Consider the following 27,824-nt stretch of genomic DNA (forward strand, 5'->3'; position numbering starts at 1 on the left):
CAGTTCAGCCATTTCGATTTTTTTACTACTATGGCGTTTACCATATGGAACATGTTTTTATATTAGAATAGTTTGGGCATTTTCAGAATTTGAGATGCCTAATGTGTTTATGTTTTCTTTGATTTATATATATGTGACCTAGGGAAAGGAGGTTGATTTGAACTTTTAGGGTTTTATTATTTTTTTTAAGCCGCCTGCTAAGGGACTTGAACATGCTAAAGTCAGATCGCTAGTGCCATAGACGGCAATACTACTATGGCCGATTCGCTACGTAGCTATTGAAACCTGCTGCAGGCAGCTTTCAGAAGGCTCCCAGCTAACATGGTAAAGACAGGGCTCCCGCAGTCGTGATGCAGGGGGGCAGCCACCTTACCAAACGTGATAGGGAAAGTGAAAGTAAACACTCCAATGCCATGGTCACATTTGACAACAGCATCTGAGTGGTTAAAGGTCAGTGATCAGAGTCAACTGCTGGGTCTCCAGAGCGGACGCCATATTTAGTCATGTGAACCAGGATGTGCATGTATGTTCTGGTGTGTGTGTAGGAGTTAATGTAGTTTTTTTGGGATAATGTACCATTTTGACTGATGTTGAAAATGTCAGTGTGCATTTAGCACTAGTCTGGCATACACTGTCTACCAATACGTATTTGGATACCTGTGGTAGAATAGAAAAACAACATTTATTCATACACAATAGTTGGTAGAACCCAGCAAGATGTTTCCTTACGGATGGTATTGATTGACACAATACTCCCGGATGCCTGGTGAAACTCCTGGTGTATGTGAGCCATCGGTTGGGTGCGGTTCTTCCGAATTTCTCTGGCCAGCACCCGTCAGTCTTTATCTCCCAGTTGTGGGGGTCTGCCAACTCAGGGCACATTCTGACAATCATCCTTGGTCACATGGGGATGTATGGAGTGACGTCACTCGCTTCGTCCGCCCGCAGCGGCGTGTAGTGTCCCGACTCCCGCCTCCTCCACAAGGGGGCCCACTGAGGCTCTGTCGCCCAAGGGCCCATAAAAACCTGGAGCTGGCCCTGTTTGGGCTCTTCACGATTTGTAGACCCCTGAACATATGTTCCCCTTCTCTCTGTGTTCCCTTCCTCATGGTTCTACCATTGTGTGCCCCTTTAAACTTATTTGTAATATGCAAAGCTCTGTTAATTTTTTTTACCATTTCTGCGCTTTGTATTGCTTTTATGTTTTGTTATTCTTTTATATGTTGGAAAACTATAATAAACATTACACTTGACCTCCCTCCTAAAACAACCCCCGCCCCCCCCAAAAAAAACCCCCCAAAAAAACCAAAATCTAACGAACATGGCAACTGACCTCACTGTAGGTACATGCAATATATTACAAAACTCACAACTTACAAGATTGTAGAATCCCTTATGTAGAAGATCTTTAATAAGTTTCTTAGACATGACAACCGATCTATGGACAATTGAACAGTTTATCCCAGTAAACATTTTCATATATAAGCAGCTTGATTACGGATATCTAAGCAAAATAGTGGCACATCTTTGGAGTTCCTGAGGGGTATTACATTTCGTTAATATATTTGGTCTGTTTATGCCCATGAAAAATAATAATAATAATAAACAGAAGTAAAAGCTACACAATACATTGTGCACACATGAGTGTCTCCTATTGCTCTCATTCTGTGGAAACTTCAGTTGTCAATTGGCTAATAAGATCTTATAATGTTACTGAGGCGAAAGGGAGATGCCTTAGGATTGGACCACACAACATATCTGATGAAGCTAGAGTCATATCCAGCTTTCTCTTGCCTGTAATTGAAACACTGATTAATTCCATCTGTCAAGTATTGGCTATTTGTTGTTACCATGCAGCCAGAAATATAAAGTCGAAATTAATTGGAATTCACGTATAGAGAAGTGGAAAAAAAAAGGTAGACAGGGGACTGGAGGCTATAACTGCATCCAGGTACATTGTATGGCACCACCCTTAGAGTACACCCATACAATGCCATAGCTACATGTGATTAGACCCATATCCACATTGGATGGGATGGATTTTCAGCTGGATTCACAATTTGTGCAATAATATTGCAGTTCTACCTGCAAAACAATGCAACCACTACAACTGCTGCAGTACTGGGAAATTGTGCAACCAACAAACATTTGAAAATCCCACCCATTAAATATGGTTGTGGTTTTTAGCTGCATGCAGCTGCGGCATGGTGCAAACATACCCTCAAGGAAACTCCATTTCTGAACAACAGTTAGAAAAACCTACTTAAACAGTAAAGTAGCTTTGTAAATGATCTTGAACTGATTTTGAGTTACATGAAGTTTTGTTCTTCATTTGTGTGTAAAGCTGAAATGAGAAATCTTTTGGTTTTCTTTTACTAGAGAGCAGTGCATTGTGGGAGCTGAAATGACAGTAACACAGTAGGAATGAAACTACTGTGTCACACATCTCGACTCCCTCTCACTGAAAAAAAAACCCCAAAAACAAACAAACCTGATGTTAGTTTCCAAGGGAAACCAACAAAATCTTGACAACTATGTATATGAATTAGGAATATGAAATGATAATAACTCAAATATCAGTACAAAGAAGTAAAAAAAAGTATTTCCAAAGTTACTCCACTTTTATTGTAGATTTCAATTCTTCAACCCAATAAATATGGGCTCCACATATTGTTAAACACTATATAAATGTTGCATCTTCGTTCCATTAGATATGCAACTGCTGTAAGAGATAACCACATGTAAAAATACAATCCTCATATATTGTGATTGTTTTATATTTCATACTTTGTCACATCATTTTCATGAACAAAAAGTAGTAATATAAGAAAAAACCAAAAAAGGAAACAATTGCATATTTAATTTTAACAAAATGGTAACATAATTACATTGTACAATTACAGTTCTGTGTAATAACAGTAATATTTCACATCATTCCCATCAAGTTTTCTTGGAATGAAGTCTGAAAATTTCTGTGATTGCTAAAATAAAAAATGTATTTGTGCATAGAAACGATGTGCCATAAGGATAACATAAATTTACTAAGTGAATGAAAGAAAAAAATATATGTATGCATATTCAGAAGCCTAGCAGAACTCTTAATCATTCTTACCCTGTTTAAGGTAAACATGAAGACAAGACTTATCAGACTGAAGCCTAAAATCACTCAGCTCTTTTCCTATAAACAATTTATGATTTAGGTGACAATGTACAATCGCTGGAGGTCTGGTCACTGGCTGGTCATGAGAATAGGGGTCCCCAAGACACTGGTGTGCATATATAAGCATGGCTCCTTTCTATGGGATTGAGTGAGCACTGTACTCAGCTTTTAGTCCCATTGAAGAGAATGAAGCATTTGCGACATGTGCCACCACTCCATTCCTACTATGGACCCCTGTTCTCATGATGTGAGGGAGTCCCAGCTGTCTGACCAGTCATCTTACATTTATCATCTGTTGTATAGATAGGTGATAAAGGTTGTTTATAGTCCAAACCCTTTAAATAAAGATAGCTGGTTGCACTTTCAAAAATTCCTTGAAGCACCCACATCATCAAATGTCAATTCAAGATTTGAAGATCTCAAAAAGTTTTCTTCTCCAAATGCACTGATCTGTAAGTGTTTCTATGCAAGCCAGTTTCAATTTTGCAGTCTACTAGGTTCCAGACATTTGGGTTTTGTTGAGCATGGTAGATGTAACAAGCCAAATATCTGTATATAGATAACGTCTATTCTATATATAAAAGATAAAGGCTTGTTCAGGAGAGACAGCATAGCCTGATATGCACAGAAATGGGTATAGAAAAAAATGCATGCATCGTATATACAAAAGTTTCTTCTTAAAAAATATTAGCTTCATATACATGTAAATCTACCTGGATGTTTCAGAAGTTAAACATATAAAATTTTTGCTTAGTAGAAAAAGAAATAAGGATTCAAATAATAGGAGACACAAATGAAAAGCTGTACAAAGATTTCCACTAGGAAATGGTAAGCTCAAAGGCCACGTTGATCTGTTTAGAGAAAGCACTGCAGATCTGAAGAGTTTTCCCATTTTTGCAGAAGGTGCGCATCGGAGAGAGGTACATCGCTAACCTCGTTTCCGACAAGCACTGACTTTACAATCTCTGCATCTTTCAAAAAATCAGAATCAACTCAAATGCTAATTGTAAAAAAAAACAAAAAGACTATTTACAGTATCTTTTAAATACTTTTCACAAGGATTGACCTTAGTAAGACCAGCGTGTTTAGGATAAATGTTCTTGCTGGAAATCTGTTCACACTTTCTGCATGTCCCATTTGAGGCAAACCACAGTACACAGATCAGGTCAGAGCTATCTTGCTGAATAAAAATATCAAAAAACTATGCGTCCACTAGCTTTTTATACCACTTCCTTATTGGTCTGCAGCCTGGTCATAGCTTCCAGCTTCTGTCTGTAGGCCTCTGCCTCTTGCTCTTTTTTCAGTAGCTGCTGTCGGTATTTCTGAGCTTCTCTGTTGGCTTCATCTAGTTGTTTCTGAAGGGATTCTCTTTCCTGGTAAGGGAAAATAGAAAGATATATTATAGCTACTATAGAGCATCTCTGACCTGGAATTAAGGCTCTATTTATATTTCTATTAGACTATGAAAACCGTATAACTGCAAGCAACGCTTTATTCTCATAAAAATGAAAGACAACACAGTGGAATTCAGTGGATCCCTTTATAAGTTAATGGGGTCCCTTCAGCACTGATAAAGTAGATCACTTTTTTCAGTTTTCGTCTCCTTTGATGGAAAAGAAAAACTGAAAAATTAATGGAAACGTAAACAGAGCCTTACATTGTTAAAGTGGACCCATTCCCCTTATAAGTATACAAAATAACGGTAGTTAACTACAGTTTTTTTCCCCTATATTTAAACAATAAATATTATATTTACAATCACTGGCTATGTTTTGCTTTCATTTTCAAATAGAACGCCACTGTAGTCTATGTCCTTTAAGATATTTACAAGGAGACATCACTAAGTTAGTGCATTCTTCTCTGAGGATAGCATGAGGTAGTGACAAAAATGCTAATTTTAATGGTAAGTCATTTATGTGCGACTACAAGGTTTTGTAAAATCTACCTTTATTCCTTGCAGCACAATGAGAGTTCTATTCACTGACGGGTATTCTACTCAAAATATTTTGTATATACAGCTGAGGGAGTAGAAATAAAACATAACTTTTATTTTTTAATATATTAAAATTGTGCCCATTATAGCATAAAATATTCCAATAGGGAGATTCATTAACCAATAAAGAGATTAGGTAGATATGGCTTCTATCTCTTTGATAAAGTGAAACTCTCCCCTTTATCTTTCCAATTGGTAGGAAAAAATAGATAAGTATTCCATTTGTTCAGCAGGACTTGGAGGAGCAAGAGTTAATATGCAGCATTAGCTCCCAACAGTGCTCAGAGGTCTGACCAGGTAATGATATAGCCAGTATACAATGGTTAAAGAGGACCTTTCACCACTTTTGGGCACATGCAGTGTTATATACTGCTGGAAAGCTGACAGTGCGCTGAATTCAGCGCACTGTCGGCTTTCCCGATCTGTGCCCGGTGTAAAGAGCTTACGGTGCCGGTACCGTAGTGCTCTATGGTCAGAAGGGCGTTTCTGACCATTAGCCAGAGACGTCCTTCTGCCTCGCGGCGCCAATCGCGCTGTACTGTGGAGCGGGGAGGAACGCCCCCTCCCTCTGCTCACACAGCTCGCCTATAGACGAGTATTATCAGGAGCGGGATGGGGGAGTTCCTCCCCGCTCCAAAGCACAGCGCGATTGGCGCCGCGAGGCAGAAGGACGTCTCTGGCTAATGGTCAGAAACGCCCTTCTGACCATAGAGCACTACGGTACCGGCACCGTAAGCTCTTTACACCGGGCACAGATCGGGAAAGCCGACAGTGCGCTGAATTCAGCGCACTGTCGGCTTTCTGGCAGTATATAACACTGCATGTGCCCAAAAGTGGTGAAAGGTCCTCTTTAAGCAGCAGTCCTATCTATCCTCTACCCTCAAGGTATTAGGAAATAGTTTTTTTCTCCATATAATAGTTCAGGGACTTACAATACATTTAAATTGAACCAGAGGATAGATAGGACTGCTGCTTAACCATTGTATACTGGCTATATCATTACCTGGTCAGACCTCTGAGCACTGTTGGGAGCTAATGCTGCATATTAACTCTTGCTCCTCCAAGTCCTGCTGAACAAATGGAATACTTATCTATTTTTTCCTGCCAATTGGAAAGATAAAGGGGAGAGTTTCACTTTATCAAAGAGATAGAAGCCATATCTACCTAATCTCTTTATTGGTTAGTGAATCTCCCTATTGGAATATTTTATGCTATAATGGGCACAATTTTAATATATTAAAAAATAAAAGTTATGCTTTATTTCTACTCCCTCAGCTGTATATACAATGAGAGTTCTGCATAATGATGACATGGATGATGCTCCTGCCAAATATTGACAGCTTCCTCCCTATTGATGTGTAGTGGAGGAAATCTGTCAATTGGAAGTGAGAGGGCTGGGGGATATACAAGTGATGAGATATATAGTCGCATAAATAACTAACATCTGAAATCAGCATCGCTTTCAGTACTTCGTGCTGCCCTCAGAGAGGAACTCAAATTGTTCCTAATGATAAACATCACCTAAAAAATAGCAATTGTACGCAGAGATAAAACTACTGCAAAAAAAAAAAAAAAAAAATCTCTGGAAATTCCCTGACACTAATGACAACAGGTCCACTTTATCAAGCATTAAAGGCTGGAATATGTATATATATATTTTTAAATTCTAACACAAAATGAGCACAGAAATACATGAAGTGCTACTTAATGTAAAAAAAAGTTTATTTGGACATATCTGCATATGTTTGTAAATGAGGAGACAAATCTGATGTAAAGTTTCACATGGATACTGCTATAATATGTATCAGACACTTATCTGTCAAACAGATGAAAAAGCTAATAGAAACCTTTAGCATAGATTGTAAGCTCTTGTGAGCAGGGCCCTCAGTCCCATTGTGTGAAGTGACTATTTCTTTGTAATGTATCTTTTTGTCTACAAATTGTACAGTGCTGCGGAATATGTTGGTGCTATATAAATAAAATGTACTATTATTTAGCAAGACTTTAATTGGGTGTTAGCAGATACATCCATTATAATGACAAGAAAAAAAGAATGAATAAATAATAAAATAAAACATAATTGACTACATGAAAGCCAATGGGGAATAAAAATATATCCCACACATAGAATGGATAGGGCGTCATGCGGAAAAAAAAAATCACAAAGGCAGCATTAACAAAGATTTATTGGTTGGAAAACATAAAACAAAATCATACACACAGCACCCACAATATCTGGAGAAAACTTTTTTTTTTTTAAAGAGATTCTCTCAGAAACATACAAAACCATTTTTAAAATGTATAGAGGTACCTGAGAGAACTCTTGAGTATTCACAATATAGATTTCTGACCCAGAAGTTTCTGGAATCTGTCAGATCGAAAACATTTAAAAGGAGAAAAAAACAGTTTTACAATAACCAAATGTAACAAACAACTACTGTATGTTGCCAATGGAAACCTATTAAAGATCCTTCACAATCTACTGCATTCACTGTCTAGCCCTTGAAAAAAAGCAAAAAAACAAACAAACAAAAAAAAAAAAGTCTTGGTTTTAGGAAAAGCAATGATCTGATCCCAACATTCAGAGCGAGCGCCCTTCCCATAATCCCCCCCCCACCTTATATTCTGCAACTCAAACTATCAGAGGGAATGGATAGGATAGGATTTATGCAAGTTACAACATCTGTCCAGTCAGGTGCTCAAAAATGGTACTCAAGTCTGTAAGTATGGAGAGGATTAGCTGCTGGTTGTCTTCCTCAGATCTTTCTTCTTGGCATATTTTAGCTCAGCACCATTAAAGAGGACCTTTCACCACTTTGCAACCTGTGCAGCTTTCTGCCCCATGTTATAGATGCAGCTGCATAGACTGTAGTGCACTTTGAATTACCTCCCTAGCCCCCCTCGTTTTGGAGCTGTGAGCCCCGTAAATTTTGGCGCCCTGTATGGTAATTAAGGCTTTAGTGTCAGAAGGGCGTTTCTGACGATAAAAAGAAAAGCTACGTCAGTCTGACACTGTCCAATTAGCAGTGGACAGTGTCGGAGCTGCTTCTCCTGCCTAATCTCGTGAGTTCTCGTGAGATCAGGCAAACGTCTCTTCACAGGGCTGCACAGAAGACCCGGAGAAGCGATCCAGGCTGAGCACTGAAGTGGATGAAGGAGAACTTCAGTGACATCTTCACAGGTAAGTGAAGAAACCCCTAAGCAATGAGCATAACTGCCCTGTACACCCTGTGGTCCTAGGTCTAGCCCCTATACAACGAGCATTAACCCCTATAGCCCCTATACAACGAGCATTAACCCCTATAGCCCCTAGCAATGAGCATTAACCCCTATAGTCCCCTAGGCAATGAGCATTAACCCCTAGGGTTAATGCTCATTGCCTAGGGGACTATAGGGGTTAATGCTCATTGCTAGGGGCTATAGGGGTTAATGCTCATTGCCTAGGGGGCTATAGGGGTTAATGCTCATTGTATAGGGGCTAGACCTAGGACCACAGGGTGTACAGGGCAGTTATGCTCATGAGAAGGAGAAGCAACTCCGACACTGTCCACTGCTAATTGGACAGTGTCAGACTGACGTAGCTTTTCTTTTTATCGTCAGAAACGCCCTTCTGACACTAAAGCCTTAATTACCATACAGGGCGCCAAAATTTACGGGGCTCACAGCTCCAAAACGAGGGGGGCTAGGGAGGTAATTCAAAGTGCACTACAGTCTATGCAGCTGCATCTATAACATGGGGCAGAAAGCTGCACAGGTTGCAAAGTGGTGAAAGGTCCTCTTTAAGGTATTGCTGTGATCTGTGACTACAGTTTAGCTACACAGTCTATAATAGTACAAACTATCATTGGTCGCTTTCTCCGTCTGCAGTCTTGCCTTTTCAGATAGGCTTGTGATTATACACAAGTTCATGGTGGGTTGACTTCTACTACAGAAAAGGCAGAATAATACTAAACCACCAGTAATAAAAAGGATATTATCCCAGGATTAAAGCAGGTAGCAGTGAGGCAAATGAACATTAGGAAAGGACTGTCTACTCTAGAGGGCTGCTCTACAGATTGAATCTCATGGCCACGCCTTGTCCTGTCCATGTATAAATAGACACAACTGCTATGATCCCATATAACCAGCTGGACTGCAGTCAGTCTCATGGTTTGCTGTTTTCCCAACAATATAAGTTGGAATGTGACATGTCTTGTATCTCCTCGAAAGATCATCTGCCAGTCACTGCTCATTTTAATCTGCTAAATTTAGCCAGATACGCCTTTCTGGTCTGGAGGAGAAACAGCATTTCGGTATGTATGTGGCAGCATCATCCTGGGAACTCAATGAATATCTATTTTCATTAATTCACATTTAAAGTAAGAGAATACTGATAATTCACTGCAAATGGCCTGCAATCCCCAAGAAGAAGACATGGCTGGGAGATTAACTCCAATATAACCAAACACCAACTCGGTTACCTGCCGGGATTTTCTTCACATTGGTTATTATATTTGCAGTTTCTTTCGGAACGAAATCGCTATTATACTCTGAGGCAGGTGGGAGTGGGGGTGAGAGGGTTTTGAGAGCTTTGGTTGAATAAACATTTAAAAAAAAAACAAACACTGTTACTCACCTCTCCTTTGTTTTGGTGCACCTCCCTGAAGTCTTCTGCCTGTCATCAGGAACTGCTGAGGCGTGTGATTGGGCCTCAGTGGTCACATGGCATCACGAAGCTTTAGGCCCAATCACTGGCCTCAGTGGTCTCTGACGTCAATCAGAAGCACCAAAAATAGCTGGGAGATGCGCCAGAGCCCAGGAGAGGTAAGTAATTACAGTTTTGATTTAGGTTTTAAACACCCAGACCTAGTTGCAGCCATATTATTTTTGTTCCTCCTACATAATTTACGGTACTATTCCGTTATCGGGCCAGCAGAGCTGTTCAGCACTAGTATCGGGACAGCAGCAAGCAAGGCCGCATACCCGCATCGCAGTACAGTTCCGGACAGCATCGCGCATCGCAGATGAGTTTGGGACAGCATCGGGTTCAGCAGCATTCACACACACACACAGCTAATTGTAAGTGGATATACTTTATTTCGTAATTGCCGGCAGAGATGCTCAGCACTAGTTATCGGGACAGCAGCAGCATCGTAGTGAGAGAAATGGACGTGCCGGGCTGGTCCGATGCTGACAGAAAAATTGGGCGCCAAATTAGTGTGTTCGTAGTTGTAGTCACAGTACTCACCATTGTTTCAGTCACAGTTCTCAGCAGTTTTGTCAGATGGATTACACGCTGTGGGATTTACCTGCAGATGAAAAATCAGCAATTGAACTGTTCCAAGCCAATGGTCTGATCCATAAGAGCCGGTTTTGTGTTCGTAACCACCAGATGAAAATGTGTTTTTTGGCCAAAGCATCTCCAAAATGGCGGTGCAGCAAACGTCCGTGTGACGAAAAAAAGGGTGTGAGATCGCAAACTTGGTTTGCCAACTCACGCATTCCTTTTCTTACGGCTGCCCGTTTCATATATTGTTGGTGCCAAGAGCTGACATCCGTAGAGTTTTGTGAACAGCAATTGAAGATGAATCACAACACCTTCGTAGATTGGAATAATTACCTCCGCGAAGTGTGTACAAGTGCCTTAATATCCCGACCTTCTACAAAAATAGGAGGCCTAAACAAAGTGGTTGAGGTGGATGAAAGCCTTTTTACAAAAAGGAAAAACAACAGCGGCCGGGTTCTGCCACCACAATGGATCTTTGGAGGATTGTGCCGTGAGACTAAGGAGTGTTTTGTTGTTGCAGTCCCAGAAAGATCAGCTACAACATTGATAGCTTCTATTAAAGCCAACGTGGCAGATGGGAGTATAATATACTCTGATTGCTGGAAGGGGTATAATACTACAGACTTAAAAGCTGCTGGCTACGACCATTTAACAGTGAACCACAAGTACAATTTTGTTGACCCAAACACTCAGTGCCACACGCAAAATGTGGAACGTTTGTGGGGAAGTGCTAAATGGCGCAATAAAAGACAGCGCGGAACAGCCCGCCAGCATCTGGAGTCATACTTAGCCGAATTTATGTGGCGACAAAATCATTCCAAAGAAACAATGTTCACAGATTTGTTAAAAGAGATCGCTAATTTCATGCCTCCTGTTTAAGACAAGTTATATAACACAGCCCGACACGTCCATTTCTCTCACTACGATGCTGCTGCTGCTGCTGTCCCGATAACTAGTGCTGAGCATCTCTGCCGGCAATTACGAAATAAAGTATATCCACTTACAATTAGCTGTGTGTGTGTGTGAATGCTGCTGAACCCGATGCTGTCCCAAACTCATCTGCGATGCGCGATGCTGTCCGGAACTGTACTGCGATGCGGGTATGCGGCCTTGCTTGCTGCTGTCCCGATACTAGTGCTGAACAGCTCTGCTGGCCCGATAACGGAATAGTACCTAATTTACTTTCAAATTCTCTTCATTATCCATTCATTACATTAAATAACCTCTTATTTTGTACTCTGATTAAGACTCGTCGGCATCTTAATAAATCAGGCACACACTCATGCGCCTGGCGTAGAATTTCTACCGCTACATGGAAATCAAAATAGCTTACACACAGAACAGTGGAGAATTGTGATGCCAACCCAGGTTCATCTTGATTTCAATTATAATCCAGCCTACAACATCCTTGTGGATAGCAAGCCTTTAAGTAATCTGCAACCTCCGCATAGCTCCAACTTCAGCTCTTGGTAAGGTTTACATACTGTGAGTCGCGCTGCTGATTCAACATACAAACTCTAGCAACAAGTGTAGGTACTGCAGCACTGTCCCACTGAAGTCTTTTCTATTTCATATTTTACAACAGGGGTGTCAAGCGCATTTTTTCGAGAGCCACATCAGCCTTATGGTTGTCTTCAAAAGACCTTTGCTAATTTGGCGACTGTATAAATGTAGCTATGCCAGTTAGACATAGTTACAGTTATAGCCCATTGAAGGCAACCATAAGGCTGATGTTAACATGCTGTTAATACACATTAATAATAGTGTCCTAATGCTCTCCCCCACTACAGGTAACAGTCTCCCCATAAGTAAGTAGTGTCCTATTTGTCCCCTCCTACCCTCCACATCTAAATATTGGACACACCCACAATACTTCTCTTCAACTCATTTCATATTACATCTAATACAGTCCAGGCCACACAATTCTGGTGAATTTCATTTTTACCTCTTTTTCCTGCAAAGCGATGATGTTCACCCAGCTGTATATCTCTTTGATTGTCTTGCTGGTTAGCCTGACACTCGAGCAATGTGTTTTCACCAATCGCAGCCATGACAGGAGTGGCCAGTGCCATCTTTGTGACATACTATTATATCAGTCTGCAGAAACAGGTTCCCGCTGCTGACACAATAGTAATGGGATGGGAACTAGTCTAAAAATTTTCTCTAACCATCTTTTCTTCAACCAAATTTTCTCTAACCAGTAAGTGTTTTGTCTTGATCAGTAGTCAATGGATATGATAAATGCAGGAAATTAGTTAGAAACCTGTTATTGTGGTCAGGTTGTCAGACAGAGTCACTACAAACATGAGAAGATAAAACGGCCACAATAATGAAATGACGACTGGGTTTTCTGACAAATGCCATAGAAAGCTCCTGCATTCATGGTCATATCCATAGGCAATCAATGAATCAATGAAGACAAAATCGCTGGAACTAAACTGTGCATACAAATTTCTGGAAGTTTAGAGATTATTAAACTAAACCCAATTCTGACAGTATTTCTCTTACTTTTTGTGTTTAATGTATGGAAATGTAAAATGTTTTGGTATTTGCAAAAAAAAAAAAGCTATTAAAGGGGCTCCATGATTAGGAAAAGTCATTTTTAACTAATCACATCCTTGCATAGGCTTTAGAAAGTCTATTCCACACCTTTTTGTATGTAAATTGCCTCAGTGGTATTTGAATAAGTCCATTTTTATTCATATGCTAATTAGACTGGTGCACGATGCATCATGCACCCCTTTTGCTATTGTTTCCTACGAGTGTATACAGCAAAGGCTACTGCTGATGACTCAGCTTCGTGTTTGCACACACACATAGGAGATAATAGCAGAGAGGAGCCTGCTGGGAACTTCCTGTACTGGCTGGAAGCTCATTAGCATATGAATAAAAATGGACTTATTCAGAAACCACTGAGGCAATCTACATACTATAGGTAGGTATGGAATAGCATTTCTAAAGCCCATGCAAGGATGTGATTAGTTAAAAATTACTTTTCCCAATGATAGAGCCCCTTTAAGATGTGCTGATACATAAGAGCCTATGAACAAATTATTACCTCTGCAACATGTAAGAATGGGAGTGACATGACGATATGATAGCCTGAAAATGAGAGCAGGTTACACCTGCATATCAGGGGTCAAAGAATGAATGAAAGAATAAAGATTGCAGCCTGGAACTTAGTGCAACATTTTAAAAACTCAATATAACCTTTTTCCACATCAAACATGTTCATAGCCTTTAAACGTATGTTAAACGATTTTCTCCTAAAAAGGTGGTTTTGGTTGCACCAATATGACTCCAGTATACAAAATTTTATGAAAGCTTATGTGTTATAGGCAAGTCAGGATAAGGCTCCAGATTCTACTACTTCTCTGTTTAGAACATAGTGAGCACATACCTTAAAAAAAAAAAAAAAAAAAAAATCAGACTTCAAATGTATATTTAGATACAAAACTGCAAGACATTACCTCGATCTCTGCAGAGTCCACTCGATTTTCAATTATCTCAATGCACTGTCTTTTAGGAGGGGGCTCTTCACTTATTACAGTTTCTTCTGCAATGTCAGTTGCTGGTACAGTCAATACTACAACAATAAATTAAAACAAATAAAACAAAAAAAATTATCAATGATTGTAGCTTATACAGGCTATATTTGTATGCCATGAATGAAATAATTCAATTTAGTTCACCCTATGCCCCATATATAAGCTGAACCAAGCTAAAGCTGGCCATACATGAGAAATTTATCTACAGATCATTGGCAGATCCAGCTTATCTTGGTAGCATCTGCTATTAACCATATATATATGAGCGGCACTAATATCAGATTCTAAGCAGATTTCACTACATTTTAGCTGGATCAGTCGATAAATGTTATTTAAATGATCTGCTTAAGGCAGGAGAGCCTGGTAAGGTATTTCTGTATGCCGCCTGATGTATGCCATAAATCAAGGTAGAAACTTACTTTCACTTTCTATCCTTTACAAACAAAATGAGAATGTTTTTAGGTTCCCATGTGTGAAATCTGACACGAAGGATAAAGTAGACAAAGCCACTTTCTACATCAGCTGATCTTTAGCCACCAATACGGTTAAAAAAATAAATAAATAGATGATATTAGAACACTACATATATTAGCAGAATTTACATTTTTACTTACCTTGTTGACCATCTGGCATTGTAACAATAATTGGCTGACCTATGCCACTTGATGGGATAGCAGACTGAAGATTACCAAGATGGATGCCATCTGTCACTATTGTGATGACTTGTTGCCCACCAGAACTAACAACTTGCTGAATTGCACCATCAACAGACTCAGCAGTTACCACTTCTTCTGTAGCCACCACTATTGGAAACGAAAAAAAGGAGTACGCAAAAAAAATTACTTTTGCTTTGGTACAACAATTATGCAACAGGGCAAAATTAAATGTTGCACTGCATTACACACCTTTTGTATCATGTGAACTGTACAAAGTCTATAAGGTCAGTGTTTTCTTGTACAGAATCTTGACAGTATAATATTATAGTACATAAAAGGTCCTCGCTCTAACACTGGCTATGTTATACAGTGGGGGAAAAAAGTATTTAGACAGCCACCATTTAGACTGCAAGTTCTCCCACTTAAATACTGTAGATGAGGTTGGCCTGTTATTGACATCATAGGTAGACCTCAACTATGAGAGACACAATGAGAAAACAAATCTAGAAAATCACATTGTCAGATTTGGAAAGAATTTACTTGCAAATTATGGTGGAAAATAAGTATTTGGTCACCCACAAACAAGCAAGATTTCTGGCTCTCACAGACCTTCTTTAAGAGGCTGCATGTTGAATTCAGTGCACTTTGTTTTGCCTTGCCTTTAGTTTCAGCACTAATATCAGTGCATTGTTAGAGGGGCCGGCCTTCAGCATCATCGTTAGGTGGTGAGGAACGCCCACCTGACATTACACTTCTATAGTCTTACACTGTCATAGGGATAGGGGGTTGAGGGGGTTAGGTAGGGGGGTATTCCTCGCCATCCAAAGATTACAATGAGCTGTAAGGCCATCGCCTCTGAAAAACTAAAGCCACCAATATCACTGCAACTGGGGAAGATACTAGTGAAGCTGACAGTGTGCTAAATTCAGTCAGTTTTCCAGTCATATATAACAAGGCCAATTTGAGATGACATGAAAGCTCCACCACATCTAGCTCTTTGCACCATTGAATAGGCAGTGCTCCACTGGTTCTGGCACAGTTCCTGAGCAATATGTGCTATTAATTTTGGTGTCTGATATCCCATTTATATTCTTTAACTTTCACTAGCAGGCAAGGAGTGTGATTCTGACCTCTGACACTGTCCATCTCTGAGTCATAAACTTTAATAGGTCTTGCCTGATGTTGCTCATCTGACAGTACAGAACTTACATAGCATGTCAGAAACCAAAACTAACTGCGCTGCTTATTTGACAAAAATGGGAGCTAGAGACTAAAAATTCCAGCTGCACTGGAATCATCGGAGTGGCGTCTATTAATAAATTGTGGATTTGGTGAAAGGTCTGCTTTAAATTTTATCTCACACGTGTAGTAAGCTGTTGTATGAATGTACTACGCAAGCACCATCGGCTTAGCCTGCCCTGCACCCATAAGAGAGAAGAGTCGATTAGCGCAATGCATATGTGCAAGATCTCACCATGGGTATGGTAACGTGGGAGCAGTGAAAAGATCAGCTCCTACTGTACAGAGATGGCACAAACTTGCACATTGGCTAGAGCGGCGCTCAGGAACCTGAGGGAATGCGCCCAGTGCTCCAAGTGCCTCATTTATAAATGGATAAACGTTTATTTTCTCCATTTCCCAGGAAGTCTCAGACATAAAAAAGTAGGATTGTTATCAATGTTACAATATGTATATCGTCATGGGGCTAGTTTAAAGAGGTTGGGGAGGTAATAAGTTTCTGAAAAAAGAAAAGAATATTCATAACAATGAAAAAGTTATGCCGTGAAAATAATTCTCACCTGGTACAAAGTAAAAAATGTAAAAAAAAAATGTTTAGAATATTCTATAGCTTTTGGAACACAGTATTTTGTTGATACAGGCTTATTTTTTTTTCTAGAACAGAATTTGCAAGACAATTAATGATTAACGTATATTGTTTATATTCTATCTTCTATAGTCTCTGGATCCAATAACTTCATGGCTTTAGGACTGGACAATCCTTGAATTTTGATGAAGTCATATGCGATTCATAAAAAATAAAGACATTGTCATTGTAAAGTTTACTTGGTACAACACATGAATTTGGTGAGAGGACAAAAATAATGAAGTTAAAATGTCGTATAGTAGCTTCAATACATTTCAGCCAAATAGCTTTCCTTACTTCAGGGTAACTGCAGCCAATTGCCAATTTGTCCTGCAATTATCTGCCACAAAGGCAAACTACTCAAACATCACCAATGTGTTCTTTGATTCCTGTCATTTTCTGTGCACCAAGTCTTGCTTTTACGTCATAACAGAGTCAGAGATCTAAGATATTCCTGCTATGATTCAAGCTTTCATCTCTACAATTAATATGTCAATTGTAGTCAATAGTCAGTCCAGATAACAAAGATGCTTTCAATCTCTAGACATGGAATAACCAAATTATGTGACATTATATGCAAATTGCATATAGTACCATCTAAGCATAAATAGATTATAGATATATATATATTCAAATGAAATGTAATATACAAAACAACCCCCCAAAAATAAAATAACTATGGTTTTGATTGAATAGTACAGAATTGTGTCCCCTTTATCTGCAGTCCAATTTTGATTTATGGCACAATATTGCATGCAGTGACGGGGTGATGATAATGGCTGATTTTATACGGTAACATGTACTTTTGTATTCAGACCTTGTAAAAAGCATGAACAGTACGCCATATGTTTTGTATGGCCAATGCCATGTTTTAGTAGTTTTCTATGCCACTCAAATGATAAGCTCAACCTATGACTTCAATAATTACCTCTAGTAATAAATAAATTAATAAATAATGTACAAACCTGGTGTTTCAGATGAACTGGACAATGGAGCAGAAGCTTCAGCTAGTGCTGCTAATGTAGCTAAGACAGAAGTTGAAGAATTTCCAAACTGCACTGCAGAAGATATGCCATTATCATCTGAAAATAAGTAAAATATTTAGTAAGGAGCACACACAAATCATAGACACCCCAGGTATACAAAAGTCATTAACAGTAACACCATCCCTACCACTGCTCCACCTCCAAAAAACAGGATTCTCATATGTATTCAAAAGGTTAAGTTAGGTTCACATCTGCGCACACGGCTCCATCATTCGTGACTGCCGGGAGACCAACCGACAAAGATCCGGACCACTAAAACAGCGGTTACACGTGGGCCCCATAGACTATAATGGGGTCTGCTGTTTTTATACTGAAATAGGCAGAGAGAAGAGATTTCCGTGCAGGACCTTTCTCTAAGCCTATTTTCAGTAGTTTCTGTGGTGGAGTCTCCAACGAGATTCCCACACAGTTGTGAACCTAGCATAAGAAGAACTATAAATTTCACTAGTATACTGAATTAAATGGGTTGCCCCACAGGACAGGGCCAAAAGCTTACTGCCATTTGAATACCACTATATTCTTATTTATCTGACTGCTAAATAAGAAGCAAAGCTAACACAGTCTCAGCAAAACCCCGTTCTCGAACTCAGTGGGACCCTAATAATTACTTTGACCCTACCTTGCAGATAAGGAATAGCTCTTGTTCCTTGGACAACCCTTGTAATGAAGAGTACATTCATCAAATACCTTTGCTATGCAGATGCTCCATTTAGCCACTAACAAAAATCATCTAGCATCTGATAATTGTATTGTTTCAATGTAGACAGCAGTCAATTACTAGACTACAGGTTTCCTTAAAGAGGAGATATCACCACCTGCCCCAATTCCAGTTCTTAGCATCTGTGAATAGGGGCCACTCCATTGATTTCAGATTTATTTATTTTTTTGCCTTCAATGTTCCTGAGCAAGAATCTCAGGTAGTTTTGGTGTCTGATGTTCTATTTAAGCTCTGTAATGTCAGAAGGGCAGTGTCAGGCAGGTAAGGGGTGTGATGCAAAGCTCCAATCAGAGGCCGCCGGTGTCAGAGCTCAGAATCACACCCCATTGTCTGCTCCTGCCTGACTCTCTTCACAGTACAGAGGCTAAATATCATATGGGGCACCAAAACTAACAGCATTGATTGCTCAGGAACAGTGGGAGCTATAACATTTTCACCAAATATGCCAGAAGCATTGGAGCAGTGCCTATTAACAGATGTTTAGAAGTGGAGTAGGTGACAGGTCAGTTCTTTAATCAAAAATGTGTAGTACAATGACAACCCTTATTTTTTGTCTTACCTGTTAAATTTACTACCCCTCCAGGTCCAATGAAAAATTGTGGCGTAGCTGTATGTATTGTTACGGTGTCTGGACTTTCAGGATTTGTATTAATTTGGTTCTGCATGGCAATCTAACACAAAAATAATACACCAATTAATTTATTAAATAAAATCTGTCACTGGACATAACCCTATAATTTCAGGATCTATGAGAAAAAAAGAAGCTAATGGGTGTGGTGTAGGTTTATCTACCAAGAGGACTCACATTAAATGTGAAACCACATGCAGCGGACAAAAGTAAGCACTTATACTTCTGCCAAACCCACTCCTGACTGCCTTAAAAATATAAAATAAAATGGGAGGGGAATGATGATGTCAAAAAGTTGCAAAAACATTGTGTTGCATTTTACATTTTTAAGCCACTCATTCTAGTTTAAAAAAATGAGTTGGATAGTGGGCGATGTTTGGCCTGTTGAGCCTGTATGCCATTTATATCAAATGTAACTTTAGGGAGTCAACAAAAATTGTTGCAGTCTCATGTCAGTAGGGGGTGGCATAAAAAGTTATCTCTCTCACGACAGAAGTGCTATGTGCAATGTTTTATAACCTTGACTCATATTACAGTAATGCAGACTCCAGAAAGTCCTCTCGTAATAAATCTCTTCCATAGAGCACAGTGCACACACCAGCATTATAAACATAGTAAGTGATGCAATACAGTAATTATAAAGTGGTGATTATATTTGGGTAAGTAATAGAATATACATTCCAATAAAACCAAAGAAAAACAATAAGGTAAGCCCACCTGGAGTATTTCTGCAAGATCTTCATTTCCATTATCCACAGATATATCAAATGCAGTTTTACAGAACTTGCTTTGACTATGTACATCTGCCCCATACTTTATTAGAAGTTCTACTACTTCTTGGTGGTTGTGCTCAGTTGCCCAGTGAAGAGCAGTCATCTTCAACATATCTTTGGCATTAATGTCGGCACCATGCTACAAAATAAACAAAAACAGGTAGATATTATTTTTGAAAAGAAAAAAATGCCTTTTCAAACTAATTCTGACAAACCTTCAAGATTCCATGCATTTATAACAAGTTCCAATTTGACAGCAATAGTAATATATTCCTCATACACCGCCCACCACACACAACAGAAAAAAAAACTTAATACTTAATGAGAAAATTAAGTTTTATACCTGTATCAGTTTTTAATCGGTGGAGGCAAACAAGAATTTTATTTTTCATAAGCAGGGGACACAATTTTTTTGAAAATTGAGAGTAGTTAAATCACAAGGAAAGGAAAAAAAGCGGAAGACAGATTACGGTAAGTCAGCTCTCATCAGGTTAAAGAAGCCTATAAGAAATTAAACCCTCATTACACTACCCCGGAAGTAGACTTTTGATGCAGCAATGTATTTAACATGAATACATAAAACATCATTACATAGAACAGGGAAATAATTTCTGTAATAAAATTATTTTATGGAGCGACTACTTAAACTGTGTTTTTAACACTGAGGACAAACTAAGCCTGAGGTTTAAAGACGACCTTTCACCTCCTGGGGCACATGCGGTGTTATACACCGCTAGAAGGCCGTCAGTGCGCTGAATTCAGTGTATTATCGGCTTTCCGGTTCTGTGCTCCTGGTGAACAACTATCGATGCCGGTACCATAGCTCTTCACTGTCAGTCCTGTCCTCACAGTAGTGTCTATAGCGATGTACTGTGAGAGGAGGTGCTCCTTACTGCCCAGCCATGACACTGAGTGGTGAGGAACGCCCCCCAGTACTCATCTATGGACAGGTACTATCAGGAGGGGAGGGGTTGTTCCTCACCACTCTTACAGTACAGCACGATAGGCGCTACTGTGAAGAAGGGCGTTCCTGACTGACTGTCAGAAACGCCCTTCTGGCGGTGAAGAGCTAGAGTACCGGCACCGATAGCTCTTCACCTGGGGCACAGAATGTGTAAGCCGATAGTGCGCTAGGTCTTATTTTCAAATGATATCTTATTTTTCCTGTTCCTTTTCCTGCTAATAATGCTAAATATTAACATTATTAACAAGTTGTTACCAGCACCTTGTGTTTGCTGCGCAAAGAACCTATAATGGAAAGCATTGCAGCTGCTGTGCACAGTGTTCTGTGCACGCAGAGGAGAGCCTGCGGCTTCCGCTGCTGATCCCACAGTGCAGCTTATCCCAGAGCAGCAGGGACAGTGGACACAGCGCAGCGGCAGGCTCTCCTCTGCATACATGGAACACTGTGTACAGCGTTCCCTGGAAGTAGCGGCAGCTGCAATGTTTTCCTTTATATTCAAAAAGTAAGAAAATAAGGGGGGCACTCACCACTTCGATTAATTTTTTAAAAACATCATCCTTGGTTGAGGCAATTTCATAAAAACATTCTTCAGGAAGGGAGAATATGCATGAACAGGCGTATAGAGGCAACAGCCGTTTCGCGCTACCAGGAGCGCTTTCTCAAGCCTTAGATGCAAAATGACGTTGCATCTAAGGCTTGAGAAAGCGCTCCTGGTAGCGCGAAACGGCTGTTGCCTCTATACGCCTGTTCATGCATATTCTCCCTTACTGAAGAATGTTTTTTGAAATTGCCTCAATAAAGGATGATGTTTTAAGAAAAAATTCATCGAAGTGGTGAGTGCCCCCCTTATTTTCTTACTTTTTGAAGATTTCTCCTTTGCTATATTGGGATGTTGAGCACCACCCACGAGAATAAAACATCCATAGTTTTGTATTTCACTGTTTATTCTCTAAAAAGAGCTTTACAATGAATTAAGAAGGGACAGCAGTGCCATCTTTATATTACGTTTTCCTTTATATGTTCTTTGTGGTAAGAACTTGTCATTTAATCAGATAACGCTAATGTTTAGCATGGGAAAGCAGGGGGGAGAGCGGGTGTTGCAGCGTTGTGACGACTGTAGCAATGACTGCTAGACCACTAGGTCTTATTTTCTGGGGAGGCCTTATATTTCTTAGCTTGTAAAACATGGCACTAGGTCTGCTATTTCAGAAATGTCTTACTTTCGGGGAAACAAGGTTAATGAGTTCAACCAAATACCTTTAGCAGGGTTTTGAGTGATTTCTGGGTTTCTCTGTGAGCTCTTGACATCTTCTGCATTTGTTTACATGGGTAGCTTTCTGTTCTGTTTTCCTGCAACTACCATGATGCTTTGCGCTTCACTGAGAGCTAACGCCCTCCCCCACACCACCCTCCCCATTTCCCTTGCTAGCCTGCCCACTACTAGTCCTTCACAACTATCCCCTGCATCCCCACCCTATCATATTTATTTATTATGCTTACTTATATAGCGCCATCATATTCCGCAGTGCTTTACAGACATTGACAGTCACTGTCCCATATAGGGCTCACAATCTACAGTCCCTATCAGTATGTCTTTGGCGTGTGGGAGGAAACCGGAGTACCCGGAGGAAACCCACGCAAACACGGGGAGAACATACAAACTCCTTGCAGATGTCATCCATGGCAGGATTCGAACCCAGGACTCCAGCGCTGCAAGGCTGCAGTGCTAACCACTGAACCACCGTACTTACCTGTCGTACCATTCCCAGAAGATCCAGACAGTAAGACAGGTAAGAATGATGGGGTAGGGAAGGGTTGATATTGGTGATGTTCCGTTTCCGGAAACAGAATGTTACCATAAAATGTGGGGCGGTCCTAGCGAGCTAAGTAACTATAGCCTTTTGGTACTGTAAGTAATTTAGAAGGTAGGCGTGGAGGGAATGGTTAGTTTAGAAAAGAAAGATAGTTTTATACTAGACAACCAATTTAAGCTTCTTACCTTGAGTAACACTTCTACTATATTTGCATGTCCCTCTGAAGCTGCCATGTGCAAAGGAGTTCTGTCAACTTTTGTACGTGCATCTCTACTCACTCCTGCCCTGAGTAGGACTTCAGTTGTGGAATAATGACCATATTGGGCTGCTAGATGGAGCGGAGATGTTCCAAGCTGTAATTACACAAACATAGATAGGAACTGTTCATGCGTGGATGTATAGATAATAACAATACTAAATATCATAAGGGCAGCACACTACAGCTATAGGTTCATACTCCTGTAGACAAAAATGACACACACACGCAAATAAATGCACTCCCCCAATCCCTCAAAACAATGACTGACTGACAGGCTGAGAACAGAGAACACACTAATTCATAAACTCTGTATCTGGCATATTCTTTCAAACTCACTAGTAGTCAAATGACTTTTTTCTTTTTTTTTTTTTTGGGGGGGGGGACAGTTCTGAGTAATAGGAGTACAAATCTGCAGCTGTAATATGCTTCTAAAGGGCAGCATATCTAGCTAACAAATCCACTTTAATATACTGAAGACAGGGGCACTAAAAATCTAAACTCAACATAACGTCTGTATTCCATACTACCAGTATGGATCCCCTAAACACATGCCACCATGAGATGCCTCCAGACAGACACAGCCATCTTCACTGGAAGCAATGTGTTTAGAGCAGGGTACCATTGCAATACCGCATGAGATGGAGATATTAGGGGCTAATACAATGTATCTATGCATAAAACTAAAGCAATTCAACAAAACCCATACAACACAGATTGTAAAAAGACAAGAGGCTAACATGATATAATACACTATATGAATAACTACCCAATCTGTTGTAAAAGGTGCTCCATTTGCCATTAAAATGCGAACTTCATCATCTTGACCAGCTCGTGCAGCTTCTAAGAGTTTTTTCCCCAAATCTACCAGGGACATCTAAACAAAAAAAAATAAAAAATTAAATTCAAGTAATTATATTGGTTTGCATAATGTATATTTTGGACGAAAACACAGAAATTAGTATTTTCTTTCACAGTACTGACGCAATGCATGGACAAACCACTATTGTTGGGACCAAATTTTCAGCTATGGTTTCCTACCATTCATGAATTCAGAAGGCAAGTGCTCCTAAAAACATGGAACCCATTTCTCCCAGCAGAAGCGTTTACTGGACTGCATCTGTCAGGCAGTAATCACAAAAGTCATGTATTGTAAAAGCTTGTGATTTGGGACAGCAGTTTTCCGAACAACTTGATATTTGTGGTTGTTCTCAGAAAGCTGCCATCTTGATAAACAATTCCATACGTTTAAACAACAAAGGGCAGCACAATGCCGCAGTGGTCAGCACTGTTGCCTTGCTCAGGTCCTGGGTTCAAATCAAAGACAACATCTGTTCAGGGTCTTTATGCAGATTTGCATGGGTTTCCTTTAGTACTCCAGTTTTCTCCCACACATCAAAGACATTACTGATAGGGTACTTGTGACTGTGAGCTCTAACTGGAACAGTGAATCAGAATGTCAGTTTTCCAGGTAGGTACCCCGATGCCAGAGATATCAGGACCATTATTTTCACCTACCGATATCACTGGCCTGTTGGAAGGGCTAGCTTCAGTTATTGCTGAGCAGTCAGGAATGCCCACCAATGGTACTCTTCTATAGACCAATACTGTAAAGGAGTGCCCCCACTGACAGTGGAGTGATATCAGTAGCCAAAACAAACAGCATCTCTGAAATTGAGCAGGGAGTTGCTGCTCAAGCACATGACTGGAGTGTGAGGTCAGATAGCAAGTACAGAAAGCTACCCACTGATTTTATGCGTTAGTGATGCAGAGACTTGCACTTGTTGTATAGGTAGGATATAGAGTTTAGAAGGCACAACATCTTGGGGAGAGTAAATGGCATGCAGGAGGGTCAGCAGCCGTCATCCAATATGTCATTAAGGGGTCATTCACTCCACCGCTGGTGACCGTCAGTAGTGTCCATTGCTACTGTCTGTTACAAGACTTCGGCAACAGACACTAGCTGAACAATCACAAATCCATTAAAAATTCCTTTGATTTCAGTAGGATTTTATCTGGTGTCCGTTTACACCAAAGCCGACACATGTCCATTATTTTTCGCAGGACAAAAAATCCTGCATGCAGGACTTTTGTGTCCATGAAAAATAATGGTTTCATGACAGACGTCAAGAGTCCGTTATTTTTTAACATTAACGTCTATGGGTAATGGACAGTAACTGACAGAAAGCAGAAACAACCAAAAACAAAAAAAACACAGACTGTATAAAAATGGACACTAACTGATGCCTTTTTTTTTTTTTTGTCAGCTGACAACAGGGAAAAAACAAAAAGGAAACTTTGAACATGGAAGATATGGTTGATCTATGCCTACAGATGTAAGGAAATTCTGAGACATACGCTGCAAATTCCCTACAAAGAGGGCCCAATAGAACTGCATGAATAAACAGCCTATAAGGGTGAATTCACACTGAGTAAACGCTAGCTTATTCTGAACGTAAAACACGTTCAGAATAAGCGGCGTCTAAAGCAGCTCCATTCATTTCTATGGGAGCGGGGATACGAGCGCTCCCCATAGAAATTAATGGGCTGCTTCTTTCCGTGCAGTCCCATTGAAGTGAATGGGGAGTGCCGGCGTATACGGCAAGCTCTGCTCATGCCGGAGCGTACACGCCGGCACTCCCCATTCACTTCAATGGGACTGCACGGAAAGAAGCAGCCCATTCATTTCTATGGGGAGCGCTCGTATCCCCGCTCCCATAGAAATGAATGGAGCTGCTTTAGACGCCGCTTATTCTGAACGTGTTTTACGTTCAGAATAAGCTAGCGTTTACTCAGTGTGAATTCACCCTAAGGGAAAACTGGTAAAAGTTATATTCACACAAATGAGCCAGGTATTGGCCATGTCAGTGCAGAATTTGTGCGGCAACTTTTTTTTTTTTTTTTTCTACATGACCATTCAGCTCAGTGGGTGAATCATGTCTGTGAAAATAGTCCCGATAGTCCAATCCGGGTAAAAATAGTGCACACTCTATTTATTCACAAATCAAAGGCATTACATAGCTGATGACCTTGGTAATCTAAATACGGCTGTGACCACAGTTCATATAGCAGGGAAGACCGGAGTAGACATCACACAGTGGACCTATTTGCGGGAAAAAACGCCGATTTCAACACACTTTGTGGACAGCTGCTGGCATTGCAAAACTTAATAATAAGTTAATGATAATGGTAATGATATGCTGCGTGTTCAAAACAGTGCAAGAAACTTTTGTCTGTAGTCTGTGGATGGTGTCCTTGTTGTCTACTGTACATTGTAGCAGGTAAACCATACTCAATTTGACAGTGGCTGATGTGCAGCAAGTTCACCATGTGTCCTGTATTAGTGAATCTTCAGCACTGACTTTTATGTTGCCTTTAAATTCAGTAAATGATTAGACAGCGCTGATTGTTCAGACTCTTTGATTCAAAAGAAATGTCAGCCCTGCTTGAGTCTCAAGACAGAGTTGGCCACAATTTTGTCAGCTAGCTAGAGAAAAAAAAAAAAACAGTTTTGAAAAAATGTGCTCAAAATGAATGGGATCCAGGTTTCATGTTTCTGGAATGGATCTTATAGCAGACAAGACTTGGAATCAGCGCCAAAGCAGCAGGGAGAACACACCCTTAGGCTGGGGCCCCACATTGCAAAAATTATGCATTTTACAGTACTTGCAAAATGGATGGGACTCTGGCTAATCCCCTCCACACATTGAAGAAAAAGATTTTCAGAGGAAAAGCTGTGTTTTCAAAAAACAGCCTATCAATTATAACCGTGGAAACTCTACAGTCTTTCATATAGGTATAATTGACACAGAAAGTCCGCAGAGGAAAACTGCAAAAGTGCAATGAAAAGCGCTGAAGAAAAAAAACACAATGTGTTTCCACTGTGCTTCACTACGTTCGCCATAGCCTGGAATCACATGGGAAAATTTACTATGTTCTGTCTTAATTTTAGCCAAAAATAGGTACATGTGATATTAGACCATTTATTTAACCACTTCCGGACCGCCCATAGACTATATACGTCCGGGAAGTGGTTGCCTAGTTCTGCCAGGACGTACCTGTATGTCCATCAGAACACAGCAGCTGCATGGAGATCGTGTAGCTGCTTTCACTAGGAGCCGGCTGTAACTTCAGCCGGAGCTCCCAGAGAGAAGACAGGGCAGATTTATTACCTCCCCTGTCTTCTCGATCACTGTGTATACAGCACTTAATGAGCGCTGTATACACAGCTATGGACGCAGCCATAATTCAGCTGCCCTCTGACCCGGCAGACACGTGATCCGCAGGGAGCAGAGTCTTACCAGAGCTGCTGGGTCCTACAGGACTCAGATCAGCTCAGTAAGCTGTATATACAGTGTGAAGGAGTCTGTATTCCTCCTGTATCTGAGGTTAAATGTACCAGCCCCAGTTATAGGAGAAATCAGCCTCAAGTACAAAAAAAAAAGTGATCAGATGTCCCCAAAGGTCTCTTATTACCTTATGGGGACACAATCTGGAAAAAAAATAAAAATATAATAAAAAAGTTTTAAAAAAATGTAAATAAAATAATAATAAAAAATAAATAAATAATACGCTAATAAAACACTGTTATTAAAGGTTATAGCCCCACCCCCGACGACACCATACAAAATAAAAATTACCGTAACGGAGAGGAAAAACTATATTATAAAGTTTTTCAGTGACACTTTGTGTTATTAAATTTAAAAAAAAAAAAAGATTCAAAGTAAGGCAACTAAAAGGTAGTATACAGGTAGTCAGTGACTGAAATAGTCATCTGTGCAGATATTTATTTCACTGGGACACCGATTTTTTCAGAGCATCTCTTCAATTTCCTGCTAAGAACCTTGGCTATGTGAATATTTCCTGATGTTATGTTCACACAGCAGAATTTATACAAGCTGAAAAATGCAGCGCCAGGAGTTTAAAGGGATCCTATCAATCAGACGACATTTCGTCAGACGACCACGTCAGAATAGTCTTAAGAAAGGCTATCTGTCTCCTATCTTTCGTTGTCTTCTCCGTGCCATCATTCGCCTACAATCCCGGTTCTTGTCGGTATGTAAATTAGCTCTCTTGCAGCACTGGGGGCAGGCCCCAGCACTCAAACTGCACTGGGGGCGGCCCCAATGCTGCGAGAG

The 27,824-nt window shown here is 40.1% G+C and overlaps 1 protein-coding gene across 2 annotated transcripts in view; it reads right to left on the reverse strand.

The window, feature by feature from the left end:
- Positions 1 to 1,395: 1,395 nt before the first annotated feature.
- GABPB1 (GA binding protein transcription factor subunit beta 1) overlaps positions 1,396 to 27,824 on the reverse strand; it is a 32,200-nt gene continuing 5,771 nt past the window's right edge. The window contains exons 2-10 of one of the 2 annotated variants that reach the window (XM_075273405.1): positions 23,456 to 23,563; positions 22,616 to 22,783; positions 19,597 to 19,791; positions 18,811 to 18,922; positions 17,453 to 17,569; positions 14,582 to 14,770; positions 13,890 to 14,005; positions 7,465 to 7,521; positions 1,396 to 4,533 (exon numbers count right to left, since the gene is read on the reverse strand). In XM_075273405.1, coding sequence (XP_075129506.1) covers positions 4,381 to 4,533; positions 7,465 to 7,521; positions 13,890 to 14,005; positions 14,582 to 14,770; positions 17,453 to 17,569; positions 18,811 to 18,922; positions 19,597 to 19,791; positions 22,616 to 22,783; positions 23,456 to 23,563 — 1,215 coding nt within the window. In that variant the 3' untranslated portion in view covers positions 1,396 to 4,380. The remainder of the gene's footprint in view (positions 4,534 to 7,464; positions 7,522 to 13,889; positions 14,006 to 14,581; positions 14,771 to 17,452; positions 17,570 to 18,810; positions 18,923 to 19,596; positions 19,792 to 22,615; positions 22,784 to 23,455; positions 23,564 to 27,824) is intronic. The other variant, XM_075273406.1, reaches the window with a different exon arrangement.

The sequence above is a fragment of the Leptodactylus fuscus genome, chromosome 5 (genome assembly GCF_031893055.1).
Source record: "Leptodactylus fuscus isolate aLepFus1 chromosome 5, aLepFus1.hap2, whole genome shotgun sequence".
In the NCBI taxonomy this organism is placed as follows: domain Eukaryota; kingdom Metazoa; phylum Chordata; class Amphibia; order Anura; family Leptodactylidae; genus Leptodactylus; species Leptodactylus fuscus.